At 39.5% G+C, this 22548-nt stretch overlaps 1 protein-coding gene across 1 annotated transcript; it reads right to left on the reverse strand.

Moving 5' to 3' along the window:
- Positions 1-20557, reverse strand: LOC111580898 (tubulin-specific chaperone cofactor E-like protein). Its single transcript, XM_023288815.3, has 11 exons — positions 20420-20557; positions 18873-18996; positions 18669-18739; positions 15714-15893; positions 14679-14818; positions 13681-13862; positions 11785-12041; positions 8631-8757; positions 8332-8448; positions 8123-8234; positions 1-4514 (listed from the first exon to the last, which is right to left on the reverse strand). The coding sequence occupies exons 4-11, from the start codon at positions 15859-15861 to the stop codon at positions 4308-4310; spliced, it is 1290 nt and encodes a 429-aa protein (XP_023144583.1). The 5' UTR covers positions 15862-15893; positions 18669-18739; positions 18873-18996; positions 20420-20557; the 3' UTR covers positions 1-4307.
- Between the last annotated feature and the right edge of the window lie 1991 nt (positions 20558-22548).

Raw genomic sequence — 22548 nt, forward strand, 5'->3', positions numbered from 1 at the left:
TTGCTTTTTAGGAGGTGTTCAATCAGGGATTTTGCATATTGACACCCTCCAAGAACTCCCTTGATCTTATTTATTTGTGCATTAGCTTTCTTACACTTGGGTGAGAATATGGATACAACTCTTATGTCTGTATGCTAAAGGTGAAGCAGTCAAAAGCAGCTAGGTAGATTATCACAAACACTTGAAACAAAAGCAAACAGCATGGCTACATCTAGAAGGAATAAAACATGCAGTACACAACAGTGTATGTACACAAAGCTGTAGTTTTACAGAGAATGATATGCCAGTCTGAGAGGTTGTTGCTGGACAGTAAACCCCAACATGTCATATTTATGCTTTATTGTTTGTGCAGATCACTCAAACAAGATATAACAAGTTATTGAGTGAACTTTAGAGGTGCTAGCAGGCATATTTTAAACCTCTAGACACAGCCAAAAAAGATGCTTCTAGTCCCGATGTAGAGGTAATGTAACTATCCGCTGGTTGTAGCTTCATATTTAGCATACACACACCTACGGTACCAATCTTGCCACCAGAATTCAGATGAGTATATTTTCCAAGTATTCTTTTACATGTAATATTCATCTCTGGGTTATATGCGAGTATGCAGAAAACACAAAGGTAAAGCGGGCAGCAAAAACTTGAGAAATGAACACCAAAGGAGAGTCACTTCTTACTCAAACCATCGCATGTCTTGTGGCTGTACTGCATTGTGGTCTATTGAGGCTACTGCTGGTGGATTTATTGTCTGTGTTGTACGTCTCCCTGGAGAACTGGTGGATGGTGAATAAAAGGCAATTCTACAAAGACTCACAGTATAATTCTGCAGGACTGATACCAAAACCTGATGTTTAGTGTTAACAGTCCAGTCAATCCAAGAAATGCAAAAACAAACGACCAAATGGCCAACAAAGGTTAAAGGAGGTTAAAGTAGACGTTTCCCTTAAAGGCCCTGAAAAGCTGTTTTGACAATCAGCTTCTGATTATAAAGAGTGCATCCTACATGAACACGTTTTCTGCCAGAATTAGAACTATTTCTGTTTTGTGTCTTCTCGTTAGTGGGTGGGCCTGAGTTGGAAAAAGCTGATTTGGACCAATCAGAATTGAAATCAAAATGCGTGTTGGGCTTGTTTGTTTATTTTGCCAGTCCACTGTCAATCACATTTGTTAAAAAGGACTCCCACACAGTCCTGAAGCAGCAGATTTGTCCATTTTTGACTGTTATATCGTTAATAAATAAAAAATAAGAACATTCTTTTCCTGAATTTAACTTGGTTGATTTATTAGCTGTGAATCTTTGTTGATGTTACAGGAAAATGCTTCAAATCTCTGATTATACGTTTCAGGGTCTTTAAGGGCTGTAAAATGGCTTAGCCAATATTTTCTGATTATAGCAGTTGGACAGTAAGCAGGAATCACAATAAATAACATATTAATAAAATCATAATCTAAAAGAATTCAACGATAAAGTTACATCAAGACTTCCAATCATTTCGTCCCACTGAAAGTAAAACATTTCAAATGTTCCATCAAGTATTATTCCATAAGTCTAAGCAGGCATAGTGATCACTTTCTTCAGAAACACATAACAAATAACATGCATACCATTAAATCACTCACTCTGCAAACAATTACACACTACATGTTCTCACTGCTAACAAATCTCACATCGATTAGCACAGACACTTTAGCTCAGTACTTCAGTCCAGACTTGATGTTGGTGCCAGCACTGCACTGCTGCCTCTTTGTGTGCTGGTTTCTATGGCTGTGGTTCATGCTACACTAACATTTATTCAGCACTACTGTGGTAAAATGGGTAGAAAGGGCTTCAGTACTGTAACTCTTTTCATTTAACCTGCTGTATATACCTTCATACGTGGTCTTATTCAAGTATAGCAGTAGTGTTAGAAAACCAACACTGGTAAAATATACTTAGGAGGGAAAAGTTGTGGTATTTACATACTTGAGATACTGATAGTTTTGGAGGGTAAAAAGAGGCTCAAGAACAAAGAGCTGAGTTTTCTTTTGACAGTGGATGAACTGGAGCTACAGCCCAAACACACATTTGTTTCCAAACAGCCACTAAATGGGAATCTTTAATAGTGTGACTGGATGTATGAGCTGTTTCCATAGCAGTAACACTGTGTCAGGAATCTCCTACTCTGCTGAACCGCTTGCTATAGGAAAAATCAATAGCACCAGACATCTAACATCAATGCTCCTCTTATACAAGACGGATGCTCTATATCAAAATCAATACTTACCGCATATATTCCCCATTATAATAATAATAATAATACCAACATAATGAGCTATCTTTGGTGAAACTATCTCTGTAGGATGGACTGAAATGTATAATATAGTAGCATGTGTCAAATGACTTGAGGGGATATTTCACTGAATAGTGTGCAGTTCAAAGACACATATAAATGCACTTAACTGAGATCAGCATCTGTTCAGGGATAATTACTGATTATATACTTCAACATGTGTAAAGAAGCTGTAAAGAAAGTACACTGATTAAGCATTTAAAGGTCCATTAAAGACATAATTAAAGACATTATACATTGATAACTTCTGTGAGAAAAAAAAAGGTAAAAAGGAATGCGGTCATTTTAAATGCCTGATAATAATGTGATAAACATTACCCTACCATTTGCTCGAAAACGGGCTAAAACCACGCTGCTACCATATTTCATGAAAAAGTTCACCCAAGAGTGTTTTAAATGAAACAACGTGGTCCAAATATAATGAACAATGCTGTCGCTCTTATGCAGAATGTTCCCTATGAGATTGTCTTTTAGGTACCCTGCTGCCTGTTTGTGTCACTGCTTTCCTCACAAGGAATCTCTTCTAGTGAGGCACCTGCAGTGGCAGAGCACTTTGTTTTTACAATCAAAGACACAATGGAGCCTGTAGGGGGCGGCACATAACATGACACAACAGCTGCTTTATGGTAACCTGTGTATACATGTGGTAAGAAAGACAGTAAGATCACATTTTAGTTGCTCACAGACCCATAAAGAGTCTGTTCTCTGTTAGATATCATCAGTTTGTGAGTGTTTTGCTGCCGTAGCTATTTTGTCATGAAGTGGCCTAATTTTGTTTTTACTACAACCAGTTTTCCCTTAACCTGCTTCATGTCTTTTCTTTGTATTTAAAGTCTCCCTCCATTCAAAATGACTTCCCCTGGATGTCTGAGCTTCACTGTGCAAAGTCTGACAGTAGAGAAGCATTTTCACATTCATCTGCTGAAGGGGAAGCATTTCTGTTCTCACCTTGACTCTCAGTTTAACATGTTTGTGCAAGCAATGATTTATAACTACTGTGGAAGCCAGTCCAGCAACGCAAGTGGGGTGTGGACAGTTGACATCTTATGTTCAGATGAAAATGAATAATACTTGCATATTCATAAATTTGGGATTTTTCAATAAGAGAAGGGGATGATGTCACTAAAAGATTATCTTGTGGAAAACCTATATCACACAAGCTTTAACGTGTCTATAGGGGATTAAAAATGTACTTATTTGGAACATTTCACACTGATGTTTAAGTGTCATTATGGCTCTGAAAGAGCATCTTGTTCTATATGAATATGACGCATCATCATCTAAGTTTGGCAATTTGCCACAGAAATATGGAATTAACACCACCTAGCAACAAAATGGACCCACAAAAAAATGCAAGTTTCATCACCAACCCTGCATTTAACAGTGTTTTAGGCAAGAGTGTTCCTCGAACAACCGCTGCTCTTCCTGATATTGTGCCTAAGGTAAAAGTGCAGATGAGAGGCCCTCTCCACTCGGCAGCACTGCACCACTACTAATCAGGGTGGCTTTAGCGAGAAGTGGGCAAGCGAGTGGTGTTGGTTACTTGCCTATGCAGGTGCTATGGTACATGCCGTGTGCTAAGAGATAGAGCTGCAGCAAAGCTTTGCTGGTACAGCAGCGCCTTCCCCTCCGCTAAAGCTGCTAGCTGACTGCCAGTTGCTCCCTCAGCCTGTTCTTCAGTGAGACAGATTTGCCCACTAACTGCAGTGGTTTCCCTCAAATAAAGCTGAAATAAAGACAAAATTCTCTCCGGGCTGCATTTCCAGCCAGAGTTTCCCAGCAGCCCACTGTCCAGTCTCTGTGATGGTGCTCATATCACCTTCACCTTTTACTGTTTTCCTCTCTCTCCATTCCAGAAAGTGGGGTGCTGCTGCTGTTCCGTATGTGTTTTCCAATTATTCTGCAATGTCAGTAAACCAATCAACAAATAATCCAGTTAATCAGTTCTCTCTCGTCAGCCAGCTGGACGCTCGCTGTTCACTTGGTCTTGGGCACAACCAGTATTTCATCACCGTCTTGGATGCTGTAGGAGTGGAGGGCCCGGGTGTTGTACTTCATCTCCTCTGGGCCGAAGGCGCTGCCCTTGTCGATGTAGTAGAGCCTCATGCTGTTTGTTGACAGCTGGACCACTGTTGTCAGCTGCTTCTTCAGTTCAGCTACCGTCTGGTCCAAACGGATGTTCAGCTGACACAAAGACAAACAGTCACACACTGATTTTAGGTCTCTTCCCAGTCTTAGCATTGTTCTAAATATATATTGTGGTTGTTAGGCTGTTGCATTCACAGTTTCCCTGTGTTTGGATATGCATATTAGTGTACACGTGCAAGGTTTTTGTTTCAATCACTGCTGGAGATATTGGTGGTCGTGAGTCTTTGGCACTGTCATTTTGGAGGTCAGGGGGTGAAAAGCTTGGGAACCCTCTTAACCCTTGTATAGTCTTAACATCCTGAACACTCCCCTTGTCCGAAGCGTCAAACATGACCCGCCTACACTGAGCGTCTAAAGTAAAGCAGCTTAATTGAATTTTCTACCAAAAATCTATTTTACATGAAGAAACAACCTCTCATGCATCACACACTTTGTGAATGTCTGGTTTTTCCCTCTTCAGAGGGCAGAAAGACTGTATTTAATCAGTGGACACCACTGGTTTTTTATTACAGCACACGTTATAACTGTTTTCTTTGCTAAAGTAGAGGTTTATTATCACTATCATTGCTGCTAAAGGTACTGCATAGGTGTAAACATTATTTGTTTAGCAAGACATAGTACTTGTACAGCCTAACAAAGTATCAGAAATGTGTAGAAAGTAGCTTTAAATACATTTTTTGAAGGGAAACAACCACAGTGTACTGTATACTGTACAATGGAATTCAACTACAAAAACTCAGCTACAAAACTAGTCGTCTCACATCTTTCAAATCATTGCTCCCACCCACAAGGTGCATAATCTACAACAATATTACGAATAAAATAAAATAATAGTTCTTATTATATGTTCTTCAAAAATATGAAGAACATATTAAACTCTAAATAGCAAATGTAGGACAGAATGCAAGTGTGTGTGGATGGATTTTGTAAATGTATTTCTCACATGTGCAGCACACAGTATTTGTTTAACAGTCCTTCTTGTTACTTCTGGATGTCTGAAAAAAATCCGATCTATGACCTGCTGGGTACTGAAAACTGCACCCATGGCTTCAGTAAAGAAAGAATTGGTGGTGCTGTCATCTGCAGCACCTTTATACCCTTTGAACACATTCCCAATTAGTGTGTGACATGGGTGTGTGTTATAGTCCACTGTGACGGTGATTTTAACTGCCAGGTCAAAAATGACCCAAAGCCAATCTTTGTATCCTGGTGATGTACAGCTTTGATGAAAACATAAACAAAGACAATGCTTCACTTTTTCTAAAGGTGGGGTCACTTTAGGAAAAGTCATTGAATTTCAAGTTGAAAAAAGGTCATTTAGGGGTTTTCCCCTGCTATTAAACATAGTGGCCGGGTCATTTTTGACCCTAAGACAACACAAGGGTTAAACTGTATATTTGAATAGTCAAAAACATGTCAATACTTAATGACTTTCACACCAAGATTGTATCTGCTTCTGAGAGAGAAGCTGCCTCCGCAATTTTGAGCGACTGTGCGGAATACAGTGTCATGGCAACCTACAACCATATTAGCCACAACTATGACAACAACTGCAGTGCTGTAAATCCTGCACAAAGACACTGTAGGTGATATTACACTACAGATGAGTCCAATAAACTGTATAACAGGGAGGTGCAGTCATAATGACGTCACCCATTGGTTTGTGGTCTACTCTTCTAAAGACTGGAATTTGGAGCTTGGTCGCTGTTATCTTGCTCTTTTGAAATCAGATGTAACAGGCGAACCGTCGATCTCACCATGGACAGCACACACTCCGATATCGTAGCAACCTGTTAATAACAAGGTAGCTCTTCCCGAAGACAGCCCCTGCATTTACCGTGTAATTTACTCCAAGTAGGCCCATAGTATGACCAAGCAATGCAAAAGTAAACTTCCTTCATCCCTCAAGGTCAGACTACTGAGATCAACAGCCTTTGCAGTGGCATCATATGGCTCCGAATCCCGGACTATGAAGTCAGCAGATAAAATAAGACTGGATTCTTTTGAAATGTGGTGCTACCGCAGGATTCTGAAGATACCATGGACAGACAAGAGAACAAATGCATCTGTTCTCAAAGAGCTACGAGTCGAAAAAACACTGCAGGCTAACGTCATCGTAACGAAACTCAGCTACTTTGGTCATGTTACCAGACATCACTGCCTTGAGAAAACAATCATTCAAGGCACGGTTAACGGAAAGAGAAAGAGAGGTAGACCTGCAGCGAGCTGGCTTGATGACATCAAAGAGATCACAGGAACTGGAATTGCGGAGGCTACTAGAGCTGCTGTTCACCATAAATGATGACGTTCTCTCGTTTAAACCACACCAGCATTTACTTATGCTACAGGACTTTAGAGAGAGAGAGAGACCCATAGTTTACTGAATGAACATCATGTTGTATTCCGCAAGTCTAGAAACTAGTGATTGAGAACATAAACTCTTTAGGAACATGTTTTCTGAGATAACAAATCATATAAGAGGTAGGGTAATTTTCTCATAGATGTCTATACAATCTGACTTCATTTCAGTTGCACTCTTCCTGTCTGACATATTGGTTTGTTGCCACTTTCATTAAATCTATATAGTGTTTGCACTGAGAAGTGCTCAAAAACAAGTGTTTTATTAGCTCCACCTTTTGCTTGTCTCATACCTGATTCATATTTTTACACATGATCACCCACTTTCTCCATCAGGAATGCACATATTCTCATTTCTGGATGAAAATAAAGACTCATGACACATTCCTAATGTCTTGTGTATCAGCTGTACAAATTTCTAACAAGCATCCTGCCTGACATAGTTGGTTAATGACACTTGAATCAAATACATTGGCCACAAACAGCAAAACTAAACTATCTTTAACAATGAAGGGTTTCCTGGAGGTTGCAGTACTACTGCAACTGGGAGTGCAGAGCATAACAAGAAAACTGCTAGAATTATTTACAGCCTACCATAGCACATATATGAAGGTGGAGCAGGACAGCTTTATCTGTTGGGGCAACCATGAGTAATTTAGAGGTGGGTTTGTGTTGATACCAATATTAAACATACCATCAGAGCACTACTTTTACTGTTACGTCTATGGCAGGTGATTCTTATACTAAGTCTAGCTACACTACCGTTCAAAAGTTCGGGGTCACTTAGTCTGTCTTCATTTTTGAAAGAAAGGCATTTTTTTCAATGAAGATAACATTAAATGAATGATAAATCCAGTCTAGACATTGTTAATGTGATAAATGACTATTCTAGCTGGAAATGACTGATTTTTAATGGAATATCTACATAGAGGTACAGAGGAACATTTCCAGCAACCATCACTCCTGTGTTCTAATGCTGCATTGTGTTAGCTAATGGTGTTGAAAGGCTAATTGATGATTAGAAAACCTTTGTGCAGTTATGTTAGCACATGAATAAAAGTGAGTTTTCATGGAAAGCACGAAATTGCCTGGGTGACCCCAAACTTTTGCATGGTAGTGTATTTTTAAAAGTAGGAGAGTGAAATTAACAGCCAAGTTAAGTATGACTGGAGGAGAAACAACAGAAAATAAGGTTATATTACAACACTTGAAAGCTTGCCATTCAAGCTTGTTATTCTGCATTTGGGAACTATTCTGAATAGTGTCTTGTTAAACGCTGAACTGACCTGTTCTACTTTCTCCTCACAGTGGACTTCCACCTGAGCACGGCATCGAGGTCGAAGATCAATCTCAGCGAGCGGCTCCAGCTTCCCATACTTGGTTACTAGGGAATGGTATCTGAGGAGGATAACAGCAGGGTGAGTTGTGTGTTTCAACAGCACACACCAACACTTATATCATTGTAACTAGAGCAAGAAGAGGGAGTGCAGTGTACCTAAAAGGCAGCTCCTCCTCTGGGTAGTCTAAGTAGTAACGGATGAAGAACCTCTCTGCGTCTTCTCTCTCACTGTCAGTCACACTGCTGCCGTTCAGCATTGATATCGAGGGAAGCCTGAGGGGAAGCATATACGCATTAATCAGCTAAGTGGCAGATATTTGTGACAGTGTATGAATCAGAAAATGTATCACATTACTGACTTCTACAGTTCAGAAGACACACTTAGATCCATGTCTAATTCAGTTTCAAGCTCTCCTCGGTGCTCTCCATGTGCTAATGGCAGCGATATGACTTACTGTGCTATCATGAGGCTGCGTCGCTCTGCGTTGGTGTAGGTCTGCAGTAAAGGAATGCCCTGCAGTCGCACTTCTTCCAGTTTAGGGAAGAAATTCAGTTTTTCAATATCTTCCCACTGATTGAGACCTGACAACACACAGAGACAAGATGTGTTTTGAACTGTTAAAGTAAATTCCATTAATTTATCACATTATAGTCTGTTTCCAGGTGTTGGGGAGTATGACTGCAGATGTAGAAAATGTTGGATGCTGACCTTTCTTCTTGTACAAATTCCCCTTTTGAGGGAGCTGTGAAGTCGCATAAATGTCCTCAAGTGATACCTTTTGAATCAGCATCAACTGAGTCTGAAGACACAAGTTAAAAAATGAAAGCAAAACTAGAACTATGCAGTCAGAAAGAAGTAAACCACTGTAGTGTACTTAAAGCTAAACCAAGCTCAACCCACACCTGAACTACTAAGTTATATTGTGGGTAATGAAGGCACCAGGTAACATATGGAATTAAAAAGACAAGTGATCTCTAGCTCTTTTGCATTGACTTTATTCTTTCTTTACAGTCTGACTGTGCTTTAAGAGCATGATGCTAAATTAGTGAAGCACTCACTGAGGACAAAAATACAGACGGTAGACAAGCACAGCTGCTGGGAACTGGTTGATTTAATGGCAACAAATCCAGTCGCTGTTGAGATATTTCAGTCTGTCAGGTGACAGAATTGCAATCCAAGAACCACACAATTCACCCTTTGATGCAAAACATGGGTCAAAAGTTACCCATATTCAATGGAAAATGGGTATCTCTTGACTCATGTTGTGCATCAAAGGGTTAACATGGCAATAAATAAGAACTTAAAGCAGTTGAAAGGTTGAATATGTTTGTACCTTCCAGGCTGTTCTGGGGAACTGTGAAAACAAACTATATTTAGATGGAATGTGAAATAAGGCAATTGTCAAGCTCTTTTTTTTCTACTGTTGATTTGTACAATAAGCCTTTGATGCATGAATTTATTTACAGATCTATTGAAAAATTAATCATTTGTGGTTTTGCTTCCCAGCTGATGCTAAATTAAGTGGAGACTGCTAATTGTCTGTAGCACATAGAATAGATATATAATAATGTCCCACTCCGACCGGTCCTACCAGAAACCAGTGAGTGCAAAAGGTTCTGAGGTACGTATTGAATATGCACAAACTGGCATTGGGGGAATGGATACACTATCTTGGCTGCAGTCTGAATGAAAGCGATATATTGTGAATTCACAACAATCAGGGTTCTGGGGTTAAATTCACTGATTGCTGATGTGTATAATGTTAATCATGTCATGACAATGCATTGTTCTGCTTGGATATTTCATGTGGATGTTAATTTGGTAGGTGCCACCTATCTACTTACTTTTTCAAACCAAGCACACCTCATCAAAGCAACGGTACTCCAGCCTCATCCTGCAGGAAAAAACTGCTCTGCTCGGGGACACAACAAACCGCCCAAGGTGTGGACCTGACTGCCAAAGTCACCAAATCCCAATCTGAGAATCTGCAGGATGTGCCGAAACAAGCCTGATCGATGGACACCCCACCCTGCAACCTACAGGACCCAGAGGATCCACTGCTAATGTCCCAGTGCCTGATGCCACAGAACACACCAAGACACACTTTGTCCACGTTTAGGCGGTGCGAAGATGACTTACCCAATATTAAGCAGGCAGTTAATGTTGTGCTGATCGGTGTAGATTTGTAGGCTATACAGTTAACATCTAGCATATGTGGTTGTTGGATTTATTGTTCTTGCTGCTTGATTTACCATATATAGAATAGGTAAAAAGGCAGCAAATTTAGGCTGTTTCAGTAAAAACAAATAAGAAGGCGATGGTCTACAGCCATGTTGAATGTCACTAACCAGAACTCCTTGCTAACCCAAGCAGCCTTTACTGGATTCAGCTGGTTACCACAATACCACAACAGTGACACAGACTCCAACTGACCATGGAATAAAAAGAAACTTTAAATAATTAACTTTCCCCCAGACAAGGCTCAACATCAGAAAATGTCCTTTCTGGCAATGTCTCAGCAGGACCAAGTAAAATAAACTTTTGCCTAAGAAGTAAGTCCCTGGATATTTTTCTATTTTTGTTTTGTTCTCAACAAATCTTACAAAGAATCATCATATTCCTCTGTGCCATCAAGCTCCACTGTTGTCCAAAAACTATTAAATACACATCAGTAAGTTACAATACACCTCGTTACTATGAACACACACTCAGTCGCACATACACTGCCGCTGGAAGTACTCAGTAGAATACCAAAGGTGTATTAATCCACTGCTGAAAGTAGTGCTCAAATTGCCTTTTTTTAAAATTTACCTCAGTCTGAGCAACATTTGCTAAAAACCTGCAGCAACAAGAGAAGATTAAAATGCTGTGAAAAGATTAAAACCTCTTTTAAAAGAAAAAGTTGGTTCAGTTGACAGTATAAAAAGAAATCCTTTAGCTGTGTTGAAAGCATAATTCTAGGTTCCAACCTTTGCTGCCTAATTAACTTTTGCTTCAAGGCTCTGGCACTTCTAAAAGCAACTTTTTGAGACAACGGAAAACACACCGTGAAATTGTCTCAGTCTGCAGCAAAGAATTCTTTCTTTACTTTAAGAAAAATACAAATTGAAGGATGAATCTGAGACAATATGGCTAGTAAGGCAATGCAAAATGTTTTCCAGTGCCTCAGACGGAGGGATATGACAAATGGAAGCTCTGAAGTCAATTTGAGCACGTCTTTGGTTTTGTTTTTATCCCCTGTACTCTCAAAAGAATTCTAAAAATAGATCCACCACTGATACACCCCCAAATAGAAACCATTCCTGAGATAAAAGCCGACAAGGAGAGGAATCTGTTGTAATACTCCACAAATAACACAAAGCTTTTAGGATACGGCGACATGCTTGCTTGTGCTAATTTTATCAGCTGTTATCATGCGGATACTATAATTTGGGACAGATGCTGAAACAGCGTGCTGAAAACCAGGAACCATCATGGGACACTTAAACACCCAATCGAAATAGCTTTATCTAAAATACACAGACAAACTCACACACACACACACACACCTACACACACACACACTTACACACACACACACAAACACACAAACACAAGCCAACACTGACCTGAGTTGTGCAGGTTGATGCTGCGTAAGTTGGGGAAGAGCCTTTGCAGGATATCCTTGTTGTCCTGAATGGAAGCCAAGTTGTTGTTGGCCATAACCAGAGTGTCCAAGCTGGGGAACATGGAGCCAAACTTGCGGACTTCGGCCCAGTCCTGGAGGCTGTTGTCGGTGATGTGAAGCAGGCGAAGGGTGGGGCAGGCCACGCTGGAGGCACTCACACTACTGTACTCATTAAGGCACAGGAACAATTCCTCCAGCCTGCAGAGACGTAGCAGAGAGCAGGATGAAGACAAACTCACTGCTGTGTAGAACATAAAGAGATTGACTGGGTCCCTCTGAGAATAGCATAGGGACATTTTTAATAGAGAACAGGTCCTCTACCACTTACAGGCCCTGTCTTCCTCCACTTAAAATGCACATACAGTATGTCCTCCTCACTATACAATCACTATACTGTGTTATAATACTGTGAATATGACTGTACTATAAATGTGATTCTATATTTACTTATTTACTATGTTATCAATACATTACTATATGGCTATGTATTCTGATTTATAAAATTGCTCTTACACTTGCTTATAAATGTATTACAATACATTATACATTCACCCACTACTTTTTTAAGTACACCTGTAAAAGCTTTTTAAAAGTAGAACTTACCTGTTGTCTTGGATTGCATCACATTTCACAGGTGTGCCTAATACATTCAGTGAGTGTATACATAATGTAACAGAGCAACAATGTCTATTGGTTGCCTGTAATTCTTTTTTCTATTATTCTATCATTGTGTTTCACTTACTACGTATTACTCTTTCTTTATTTATCTAAAATTGTTTTTTTTGCCTTTGTGCTGCTCCAACGCCCAGATTTCCCCTCTTCACTAGAGACTTATCTTAAATTAAGTGTGTGCCAGTTATCTATGTTTTGGCTGAAAGTGTTCTGGGGGGAAAACATTTATGTTTGTTTTTTTCAAACTTTTAGGTACTACTTTTTATCTGTTTAACTCTCTTTCAGTGCCAATGAACTGCAAACAAACAAGAAAGCAGCTCTAGTGATGCTGTTCACAGCATGGTCTATGAATTACCCTGAACAACAGGGACATCGGTTTGTAGACATACAGTGGTGGAAAACAGTTTGGGGTCACTTAGAAATGTCCTTATTTTGAAAGAAAAGCAGTTTTTAGAATGACGATAACATTAAATGAATCATAAATCCAGTCTAGTCATTGTTAATGTAGTAAATGACTATTCTAGCTGGAAACAGCTGATTATTAATGGAATATCTCCATAGGGGTACAGAGGAACATTTCCAGCAACCATCACTCCTGTGTTCTAATGCTACATTGTGTTAGCTAATGGTGTTGAAAGGCTAATTGATGATTAGAAAACCCTTGTGCAATTATGTTAGCACATTAATAAAAAGAAAAAAGCCAGTACCAAAAAAAATCATAATCCATGTGTATCCTAAAGGCAGAGCTGTGCAGAGCAGTGAAGCTGCTGTTTTCATGGAAAGCATGACCCCCAAACTTCGAACGGTAGTGTATATTAAAAATAAAAAAGTAATTTCTAGTGCACTGCAAACAAAACAAACAAAATTCTATTCACTTCTATTAAACTGTCACGGTAAGAGACAATTCAGAGGCAGACATATTTAAACCAAGACAAGACATTGTATTGTGGCTGGATACCAATAAAAGTCAGTGAGAAAAGTTATAGTGTATGTTTGTTATAGTTGTTGCTTTGTGGTTAGAGGTATTCAATTTTGTGTCCATGGTACTGAGAAATAGGCTGGACTTTGTGCTAGCCAATGAAATACTGCAGCACCTGCTCAGCCATTAAAGCCATCTTACTGTTGAGTCTCAGCAGCCCTGATTTAGTGTGACAGTTGTTCTTACTCAGGTATCTCTCTGGTGAGCAGCAGTACGGTGTCCCAGGACACTTGAGTGTTGTTGAGGACGAGGCGTCGGACCCGAGAAAAGGTTTCAGCACACCGCGGCTCCAGGGTCATGCCTGCCAGGGGGTTGGAGCTCAGGTTGAGGAACTCCAGATTGGGGATATTGGACACAATTTTACTGATCTGAAATGAGACATGGTGTTTTTTTAGTTGGTTTGTTTTGGTTGATGCTTTATTTTCTGCAATAACATTTTATGACTGTGGATTTAAACTGATAACTAGACAAGTGATTTCACTGTGTGGACAACAATGTGGCCAGATGTTTGCTGATCATCACAATTTGTAACTCACTATCACAAACAGCCTGCAAAGGTTTGAAATTCTCTGTTTGGTGTGTTTGTTTCATAAGGCAGTCTGTTTTACTTTGTAAAGTAATTACCATGAAAAGACCAAATAATAATAATAAACTTTTTTAAAATGCTCAGTCATTTCTTATAACAGCTGGGCATTGCATTTTTTATCAAATATTTCTGAACAGTAGGAAATGTAAGATAAGATAAAGTTCTTTATTTCTCCCCACTCCAGGGGAAATTTACGTTGTTACAGCAGCTTTATTTACAATATATACAAGGGTGAAAAAAAAATTTTTTTTAACAGAAAAAAATAAAAATAAAGTTTAAAAGTGCAAAGATGTGCAGTGCAAGAATGTCAGTGCAAATGTGATTTGGTTTGGAACTTTTTAAAGCTGTGAATTAACACATTTGTTATCCTAGTGAGTGTTTTGAGCAGAGGACAGTGTCTGCGGGACAGTCTAACTGTACAGTGTGTGCTCATTGAACATGTCACCCAGGGAACCACTGTGGCTCACTGTAAACATCACTGGCCCTCAATAGCACACACACCTTAGTTAGTGGAATCAATTCATTGTTGATTTTGATCTTTTCACTGTCAATAAGATAAATATCAAACACACTGCTGTAATAAGTCCAGAGTCAGCACCTCATGCCAGTCCTGCAGCTTGTTGTGGGAGAGGTCCAGCTCCATGACATGAGCACAGAAGGCAGAAATCTCAGCCTGGTCTCCTGCCCTGCTGATCCCACAGCAATTCAACACCAGCACACTGGGCAGGTTCAGACGGTCTGAGAGGAAGGATGGAGAGAATAGAAGAAGAATCAATGCAACAGAAGCAACAGCTGTGTTGATTAAGTAGGGGAAACAGGAAATAAATGAACGTGCATTTCACAAAAACCAGAAATTCCTCTAGGAAATGATTAACAGCCAGTTCCCAGAATAAAGCTCAACTATAGTTGGCAATAAACAGGGTTAATGTCAGCAGCTTTGGTTCACTACAGTCTCTGCTTTTCAGACTTTACATTTAAGATTGCCCATAGTTCATAGCAATATGTATGAGTTCTACATTTTGTAGAACAGAAGGGTCTGACTGCACTATCATTCTCGTGTAGGGAAAAAAAACACTCTGGCTTCTTTGTGTTTCTTTAAACCAATGACATTCGCTATGGGCGGAGCTAAGCAAAGAACGCAGGTTCAGTGTCCCGTCAAAATAGTGGAAGGTGGAACGGTTTTGGTGGAACTTTTGCATGCAAGGATGAGAGCACTGTGACTGAAATGGTTAAACCACAGAAAAAAACAGCAGGGCTTGAAACTTTCACTGTGATTGTGTACGGTAACATCCAGATAGAGGAAGGAGAGGAGAAAGCTGACTGACAGGAGCAGCCAATGGCAGGCTTCCACCCACAGCCTACATCCAATGAGTAAGACTAGACACAATTTATAGTTTATAGGATTTTTGATGTCAGGCCTGTAAGTTTACTGATGTCACGAGGACAGTCACAGTGGAGTCATGCTATATTTTAAAGTAATAAATACACGACTGTATTGACAAAAGTGCAACTGCCTTCTCTACCTACATATAAAACAGTAATACTGTAACAAGCCTGGGCTCACTTTGCAGAAGCCTTTGTCCACATTTACATGATAGCTGACAACACCAGTCAGAACTGCTCCTCAGCTCACCTTTCATAGGGGAACCTTGGGGACCTTGGGTGGGCACCACCACCACCCCCATACCAGGCCCTCTGCGGTATGGGAAGTTCTCTGGACTGTACTTTTCACTGATCACCTCCACAAACGTACGGCCCTCCTTGTCCTCTGGTGGCTCCATGGCTCCTTCCAGCTGAGCAGCCTCCCCTTCAGCTGGCCGAGTGTGGAAAAGAAACATATACCCACAGTGATCAGCTGTCAGCATGGACATGTTTTAACTTTAACTGGTATATATTCTAACTGTGCACTACTGAGCGTATACACTTTGCACAGCTGTGCCAAATATGACAGCACAGGACAAATATGGCCCAAGACTAGTAATGTAACCAACACTTACTTTTAATTAACAGCAGTTTAGATGATGACTTTAGATAAACAATTAATTATCAAAACAACTAATTTTATCTATTAATGAGCTAGTTATTGAACTTCTGATCCAGACTGGTTTATACCACTGATGCTTAGATGGTGGCTGGAAGCTGAAAAGGAACAGGACACAGCTGACCTTCTCCATTTATACTGTATTTGCCCTCTCTGGTACAACCAAGTCATCCTGGAATTATCAAGCATCTGTTCACCTGATTAGGGAACCAAACCCTGGCCGGCGAGTCGTCTGACCCCTGCATGTCTTTCAGAGGTACCTGACTGAGAATTTGGACCTCAGGGTTACTGTGCTTAATCTTCTTTGGTCTTTTTTTAGAAAGAGAGTGATTCACACAAAAGCACTATATTCTACAGGGTGTCCCTAAAGTCTGGACACATAGGAAATCTCATTAACGATAATATTTTTGTCTCCACAGATTAAATATGGCTTTGTCAAAAGAAGAAAGAGTTGAACTTTTATTTCTCAGTAGATGTGAAGGATGGATATACGGAAAGATAGGGTTACGGTTATAGAAGTGATTTTTTGGATGTTTGCATGAATTTTAACCATGACCAATTCTTTAGTTTGGGCTGATACATTTGGTCATCCAGAACGGGATTTGTCCATGACACTGGCTGTTTCTTTAATCTTTTTAACCACCTTCACCACCGTGGAAAAGCCAAGTGGAATCCTCCTTGGATGATGTGCATTAAATTCATCTGCTCTCTTTCCATATGTCCATCCTTCACGTCCAGTGAGAAGTACCAGTTCAACTCTTTCTTCTTTCCACAAAGCCATATTTAATCTGTGGAGGCAAATAATATATATAGTTAATGAGATTTCCTATGTGCCCAGAGTTTAGGGGCACCCTGTACAGAGCCAAAACACTTGCTGCTTTGTTTCCATGTGATATAATGTAACCATGTTCACTGCAGCTATAAGGTTTATTTCTACTGCAGTTAAAAACTCCTTTTAAAAGTTAAAAACTGAGTATTGTGCCACAGCAGGTCATTTTTTGTTGTGTGTTTTTGCCCGAAATATACACAGACATAAGTAGAAAGTAATGTATCTAGAGGCTTAGATTTCACTGTGTGATTTTTGTGAGCAATATTTCATCTTCTCCAACAGTAAAAACTTCAAAACATCTACTGAGAAAATCAGCAAATACTCACCTAAAAGAAGCTTCAACAAAGTCTGGTTTGACAACTGACCTTTAATCAAACAGTTAATCAGCTATCAAAACTATTTTGATAAAGGTTCTGTCTATTAATTGTTTCAGCTCTATTTATGTTAACAGATGGTATATTTTAAGACATTTTGGATGAACCAGTTACCTCAGCTACACCCACTGATCTGGGTCATGGGAGGGGCTGGAGCCCATCCCAGCTGACACTGAATGAGAGGCTGGATGCACCCTGGAGGGGTCACAGGGCTAACACAAAGAGACAGACACATGTGCACACCTACAGCCACATTAGCAGCAGCTACTGCACCAGTGCATGTTGTCAGACCGTGGAAAACACACACAGGCAGAGTAAGAACATAAAAACTGTACAGAGAAAGCAGGCAGCAGGATCAAACCCAGAACCACCTTGTTGTGAGTGTTAACCCCATGAACTTCAATGTTGTTGATGTCTGATGAATGTCTTGTATCAGACATCCTAAAGCTCAAAAATGTTCCCTCCTTCTGTCCAACATACGTCTGTTCCTTAACATGTCAGAACTGCCCGACCAGCAGTTCACTGCAGCCCACAGGCTTCACACAGCAAACACTATTTACACCCCTGTTGTTCTGTCTCTCAACACGAATCTGGTGCTAACTGATGAACATGCCAGTGATCTCATTATTTCAGCAATTTATTTATAGTTGTACTTTCATCATAGTTGAGGAACATAAAGGAACATATGTTTCAAGAAGAATATAATCACTGCATGCACATCTACATCAGCCACACAAATGCAAGTCTCTTCTTAATGACAAGAAGCTGTCCAGTGCAGTAAATGTGCCTATCTCTTTCGAAAATCAAAAAAATATTAATAACAATAATTGTATAAGGGAAAGACAATGAAAGGTGTGCTCAGAGACACAGCCCCTTTTATAAATTTTGTATTTGTCCAAGGAGATGAAGCAATGAAGCTGATCTTTTCTGATGAACTTTAAAAAATAAACCACAAAACAAAGAAGCCCCTTCTAAAGTAACTCATCACTTAAATTTCTATAATTAAAATGACAAGCATCTGTTTTAAAGTGCATGGTGTGCAGAGCCTTGCAGAGGAATCTGCTGCAGGGAAACATAAATTATGTAGTGGTTTTGCTGAAATAAAAAATAAAAGGATCCAGTTACGATATCTTGTTTGACAAAAATGGGTTGCGGTAAATTGTGGTAATGTATCAAAGCAATTTGTTACTCTCTAGCTAATAAATCAAGCTATGTGCTGTGACGCCAGAGTGATTTTCACAGATGTAAGACACACATCAGACATATATGAGTCTGACCTAGTCCTCACTGAGCAGTCAGATCTGCTTCTAAACTGTACTAAGGATGTAGCAGAAATCGTCTTACCCGAACAGACGTTTCCCTTGATTTGGCCGCTATCACTGCTCACTGTCCTCTTCTGTTTCTGTACTGGTGGCCTGTAATCAGGAGAGGTCTGATTCGTTTTGTTTCCATTGTATCCACTGAAACTAAATACTATAACTTTTACCCAAGACTAAACGGTTTAGGAGATGAAATTCTGGCCCTATAGCATCATCAACATGGTCTTACTCCAGAGTGGCTGGTTGGGCTGACAGGCGTCTGCAGAAAAAGTGCTGGTCCCTCTTTGGTCAGTCGGCAGTATTTGCTCTAGACAGGCCCGAAAAGGGACATGGATGACGTTCACCACATGACACTGGAGAACAAACAAGGTCAAAGATCACTTTATGAATTGTGATTCACTTGACAATCTGAATATAGGAAAAGAATGTGGAAGCACATTTGGATTTCTTAAAAGCAGACAGAAACTGCTGAAATTCATTTGGAGCAAAGATACAACCAGATTGGAACTTCAATATAGATGATACACTCAGTGAGTAATGTTTCTGAACTGAATAAAACAGACGAATAATGAAGAAATAAGCTCAGGTGGATAAAGAGCTTCTGGCTTGTTTTGTTGAGTGTGAAGCTTGCTACACCGAAATCCATTGAGAGCTCTGACAATTTTATATTTTTTTATTTTTTGTAAACATATGTGTTTAAAGTTTTAAAATATACATACGGCCAAGGAACAAGCATGGACTTCAGTTATATTCGGCATGCACCATATGGACAAAGCAACACTAAATTGGACGGAATGACTACATTTATAGGTAGTAACTGTCAATGGGTGAAAAATGATCGTCCCTCTAACAGGGAAGTGAATATACAAGGAAGTATTTGACTGCAGTCAGTGCTACTATCTCTATTACATTAATGCCGATCTGATGTGTGACGTTTGGTGACTCGCTAGAGGTCTTAAGTTGAGCTGTAACGTTATAGGTTTTCCCATAAGGCACAAGCTCCTATAAATTAGTTGCTTTTGGAATGGAGTTCGGCTCGTTTGTTTTGTGGGGCGCACACTTTACCAAATACCCTTGAAAAGTCTCGTAATTTTCTTCTTCATTGTTTGTCTGAACGTACACATCACAGTTTGCAGAATAGGTCACGTCCCAGATTGAACACGAAGTTCATGTAAATTCGGCATGAATCTACTCGACAAAACATGAATTATTTAGACAAAATATCAACTTTTATACGTGCCTTACCAACTACATCAATTTGGTGAAAAATGCTCCTGGCAACAACAGGCAGACAGACAATTAAAGTTGAATTATTGTTACAGGAGCCACTTCTTCTATGAGATTCACGCCGATCTGATGTGTAACTCCCGGCGATTGGACAAATGTGTTGCAATAGTGTTGTTCTGCTATAAATAGGCCGAAACGACACATTCGTTTGAAAATTGGCAGATTTTTGAATGGAGTTTGGCTTTATCATCAAAGACGTTTGCTAGCACTGCACAGACAATAACAACATCATTTTCGTCTATGACAGCAGCTAAAGGAGACTGCGTTGAAGTGCTGAATGAATGCTCGTCGGTCGCCGTCAGTTGTCGGCAGACAGTCCAGACTCAGACTCTGACCCCCAGCAGCAGCAGCAGCAGCAGCTCGATGGAGCCCGACATGAATTACAGATGACAACGATGGAAATACACTTTAAATTACCACTAGATGATGGCAACACGCTGAAAGACCGTGTCACAGACTGATAAAGCAGAAGGCGTCGGTTCTACATACCTTCAATGTGTACTTTGGATTCTCCTTGTTGATGAAAACAAACCAGCTGTCATTTTCTCTCCCTACTGCCCGGAAGTGACGTAGCGTGGTAGCCGAAAACGAGTTTTTAAAATATGTTAATTTAATAACTTTATTTTAAATGTTTAGCTGATGCCACGGGTGTTTTTCAGCGACTGTTTATTTAACACTAACACATGTAGAAAATAAATGAATTTACTGAAATATAAAAAGGAGGCAGCCTGCTCAGAGCAGCAGTGCTATGATGTCATTAAGCTGCTGATGAGAATCCTCATGATGTGAGTTGTCTGCTCTCTGCTGCCTGACACTCTGCAGATGCTGCGCTTCATGTGATGTTATTATGATAGATGTTTGGGGGGGTCAGAGTCTCTGAGTCTCATCTGGACCGTCTGCTACCCGACTGTCAACAACAAGCCCTTATCATGTAACACTTCCCTACTGCCTCATTTAGCTGCTTTTCTAACGGAAAAGTCCAAACTCCATTCAAAAATCAAAAGTACAAGGTGTTGGACAGATGACATTTACAGATTTACCTAAATACTTGCTGACTAGATGACTTCCAGTCTGCAGAAGCTTGATAGAAGAGGAATATTTTAGCATGATAACAAGTCAAAGCACACGGATAAAATCACACTAGAAAAAGGAAACAGTGCAAACTATGACTTGATCATGTATGTCATCTGATTTGAATCCAATACAATAGTGTTTCAAAGAGGTAGGTAGGGCAACACAATAACCAACAAAAAGACATCTCTACACAAATTTCGTATCCTCCATGTCAGAGAGGACTGAGTCTGTCATTAAAAATAAAATCAGGATTTTTATTGGGAAAAAAGGAGATATGATTCTCGGAAGTGACTTTTGTTGCACTTGTTCCCACTGTGAGGCTTCTTTTTAATGGTTAGTTTTCAATTCTACACAAGAGCTTTGGGAGAAAAGACAAACTGTTCAAAAATAAGTCAATTTTTGAGATGTATATGCCCCTTTCAGCCTATGTATAGCATGAAAACAGTAATATACCATCTTTGTCCAGTCACCAAGGGTTACATATTAGACTGGTAGAAATCTCATAGACAAAGTAATTCAACAGTAATTCAACTTTTATTAGGCCTGTTGTTGGCACGACCATTTTTCACCAAATTAGTGATGTGCTGTAGTTTGTAAGGGAATATAAAAGTTGAAATGTAGTTTAAATGCTTAAGGCTATGATTGCTTTCACACGTAGCTTGCCTGTTTTAAAACAACAGAGGCAGTTTGGCTTGTCATTGTAGGAACGAACTAGGTGTTTTTGGAAACATTTTAAAATAACAGATATTGGTTTTGACTAGCTATCAAGGCATGATAGAGGCACTAACAGCAAGCAAATCATTACTTTTATATACATATATATATATATATATATAAATAAAAATAAATATCTCCCATCAAAAGTTGCTAATAAAAAGAGAAGTGATGAATGAATCAGGAACAATTTGTTGAATTAACAGAGCTAGAAGTAATACATGCAGATGATGAAGCTTAATGTTACGTGTCTAAAGGGTAGAAGTGTGCTTTTCAAAACAGATGCTGGAAAAGCTAGAAGTAATGGACCAATGGTTGAAAAGTTAAGTTTAAGTCTCTGCAAAAAAATCACAGGTGAGACTCCATTACATTAAGTGTCTTCTGGACTGTACAATGCTCAGCTTCCTGAAACTGGCTCAATGGAAGCAGCTGTTTATAATGTTATCATTTACAATTTAACACTTTACAACAAGGGACACAAATTTTGACAAGTTACTGAGGAACAAATAAGGAAGTCATTGGTAGTTAACCATTAGTTATTGATTAACTTCTGATCAAAGTCTATAGAGCAGTTAAAGATTGATTTTTTTTTTTAAATGTAATTAATTAATGAATCTTCAAGAGGTACTGCCTCATTAAATACCAATGGAAGACTACATTGTAGATATAGCTACTAGGGAACAGACTGGAAGATACTATATTAATTGATCATTAGGTAATGATTAGCTCATGAATATCTGTGAATCGATCATATGGATGTCTTTCTGAATAAGTGGTTTCTGTTTAAGACCAAAAAGCACAAAACTAGTAGTGACTCATTCATTACTTTA

This window comes from Amphiprion ocellaris, chromosome 7, assembly GCF_022539595.1.
Source record: "Amphiprion ocellaris isolate individual 3 ecotype Okinawa chromosome 7, ASM2253959v1, whole genome shotgun sequence".
NCBI classification, from domain to species: Eukaryota; Metazoa; Chordata; class Actinopteri; family Pomacentridae; genus Amphiprion; species Amphiprion ocellaris.

Excerpts from the sequence above, each read along its gene's own strand:
- LOC111580898 (XM_023288815.3), bottom strand. The coding sequence starts at position 15,861 with ATGGAGCCACCAGAGGACAAGGAGGGCCGTACGTTTGTGGAGGTGATC. Across the intron at positions 12,042-13,680 it reads CTCACCAGAGAGATACCTGA|GCTGGAGGAATTGTTCCTGT; the intron begins GTAAGAACAACT and ends ACGTCTCTGCAG. Across the intron at positions 8,758-11,784 it reads CATCAACCTGCACAACTCAG|GTCTCAATCAGTGGGAAGAT; the intron begins GTCAGTGTTGGC and ends GTGTGTTGTCAG.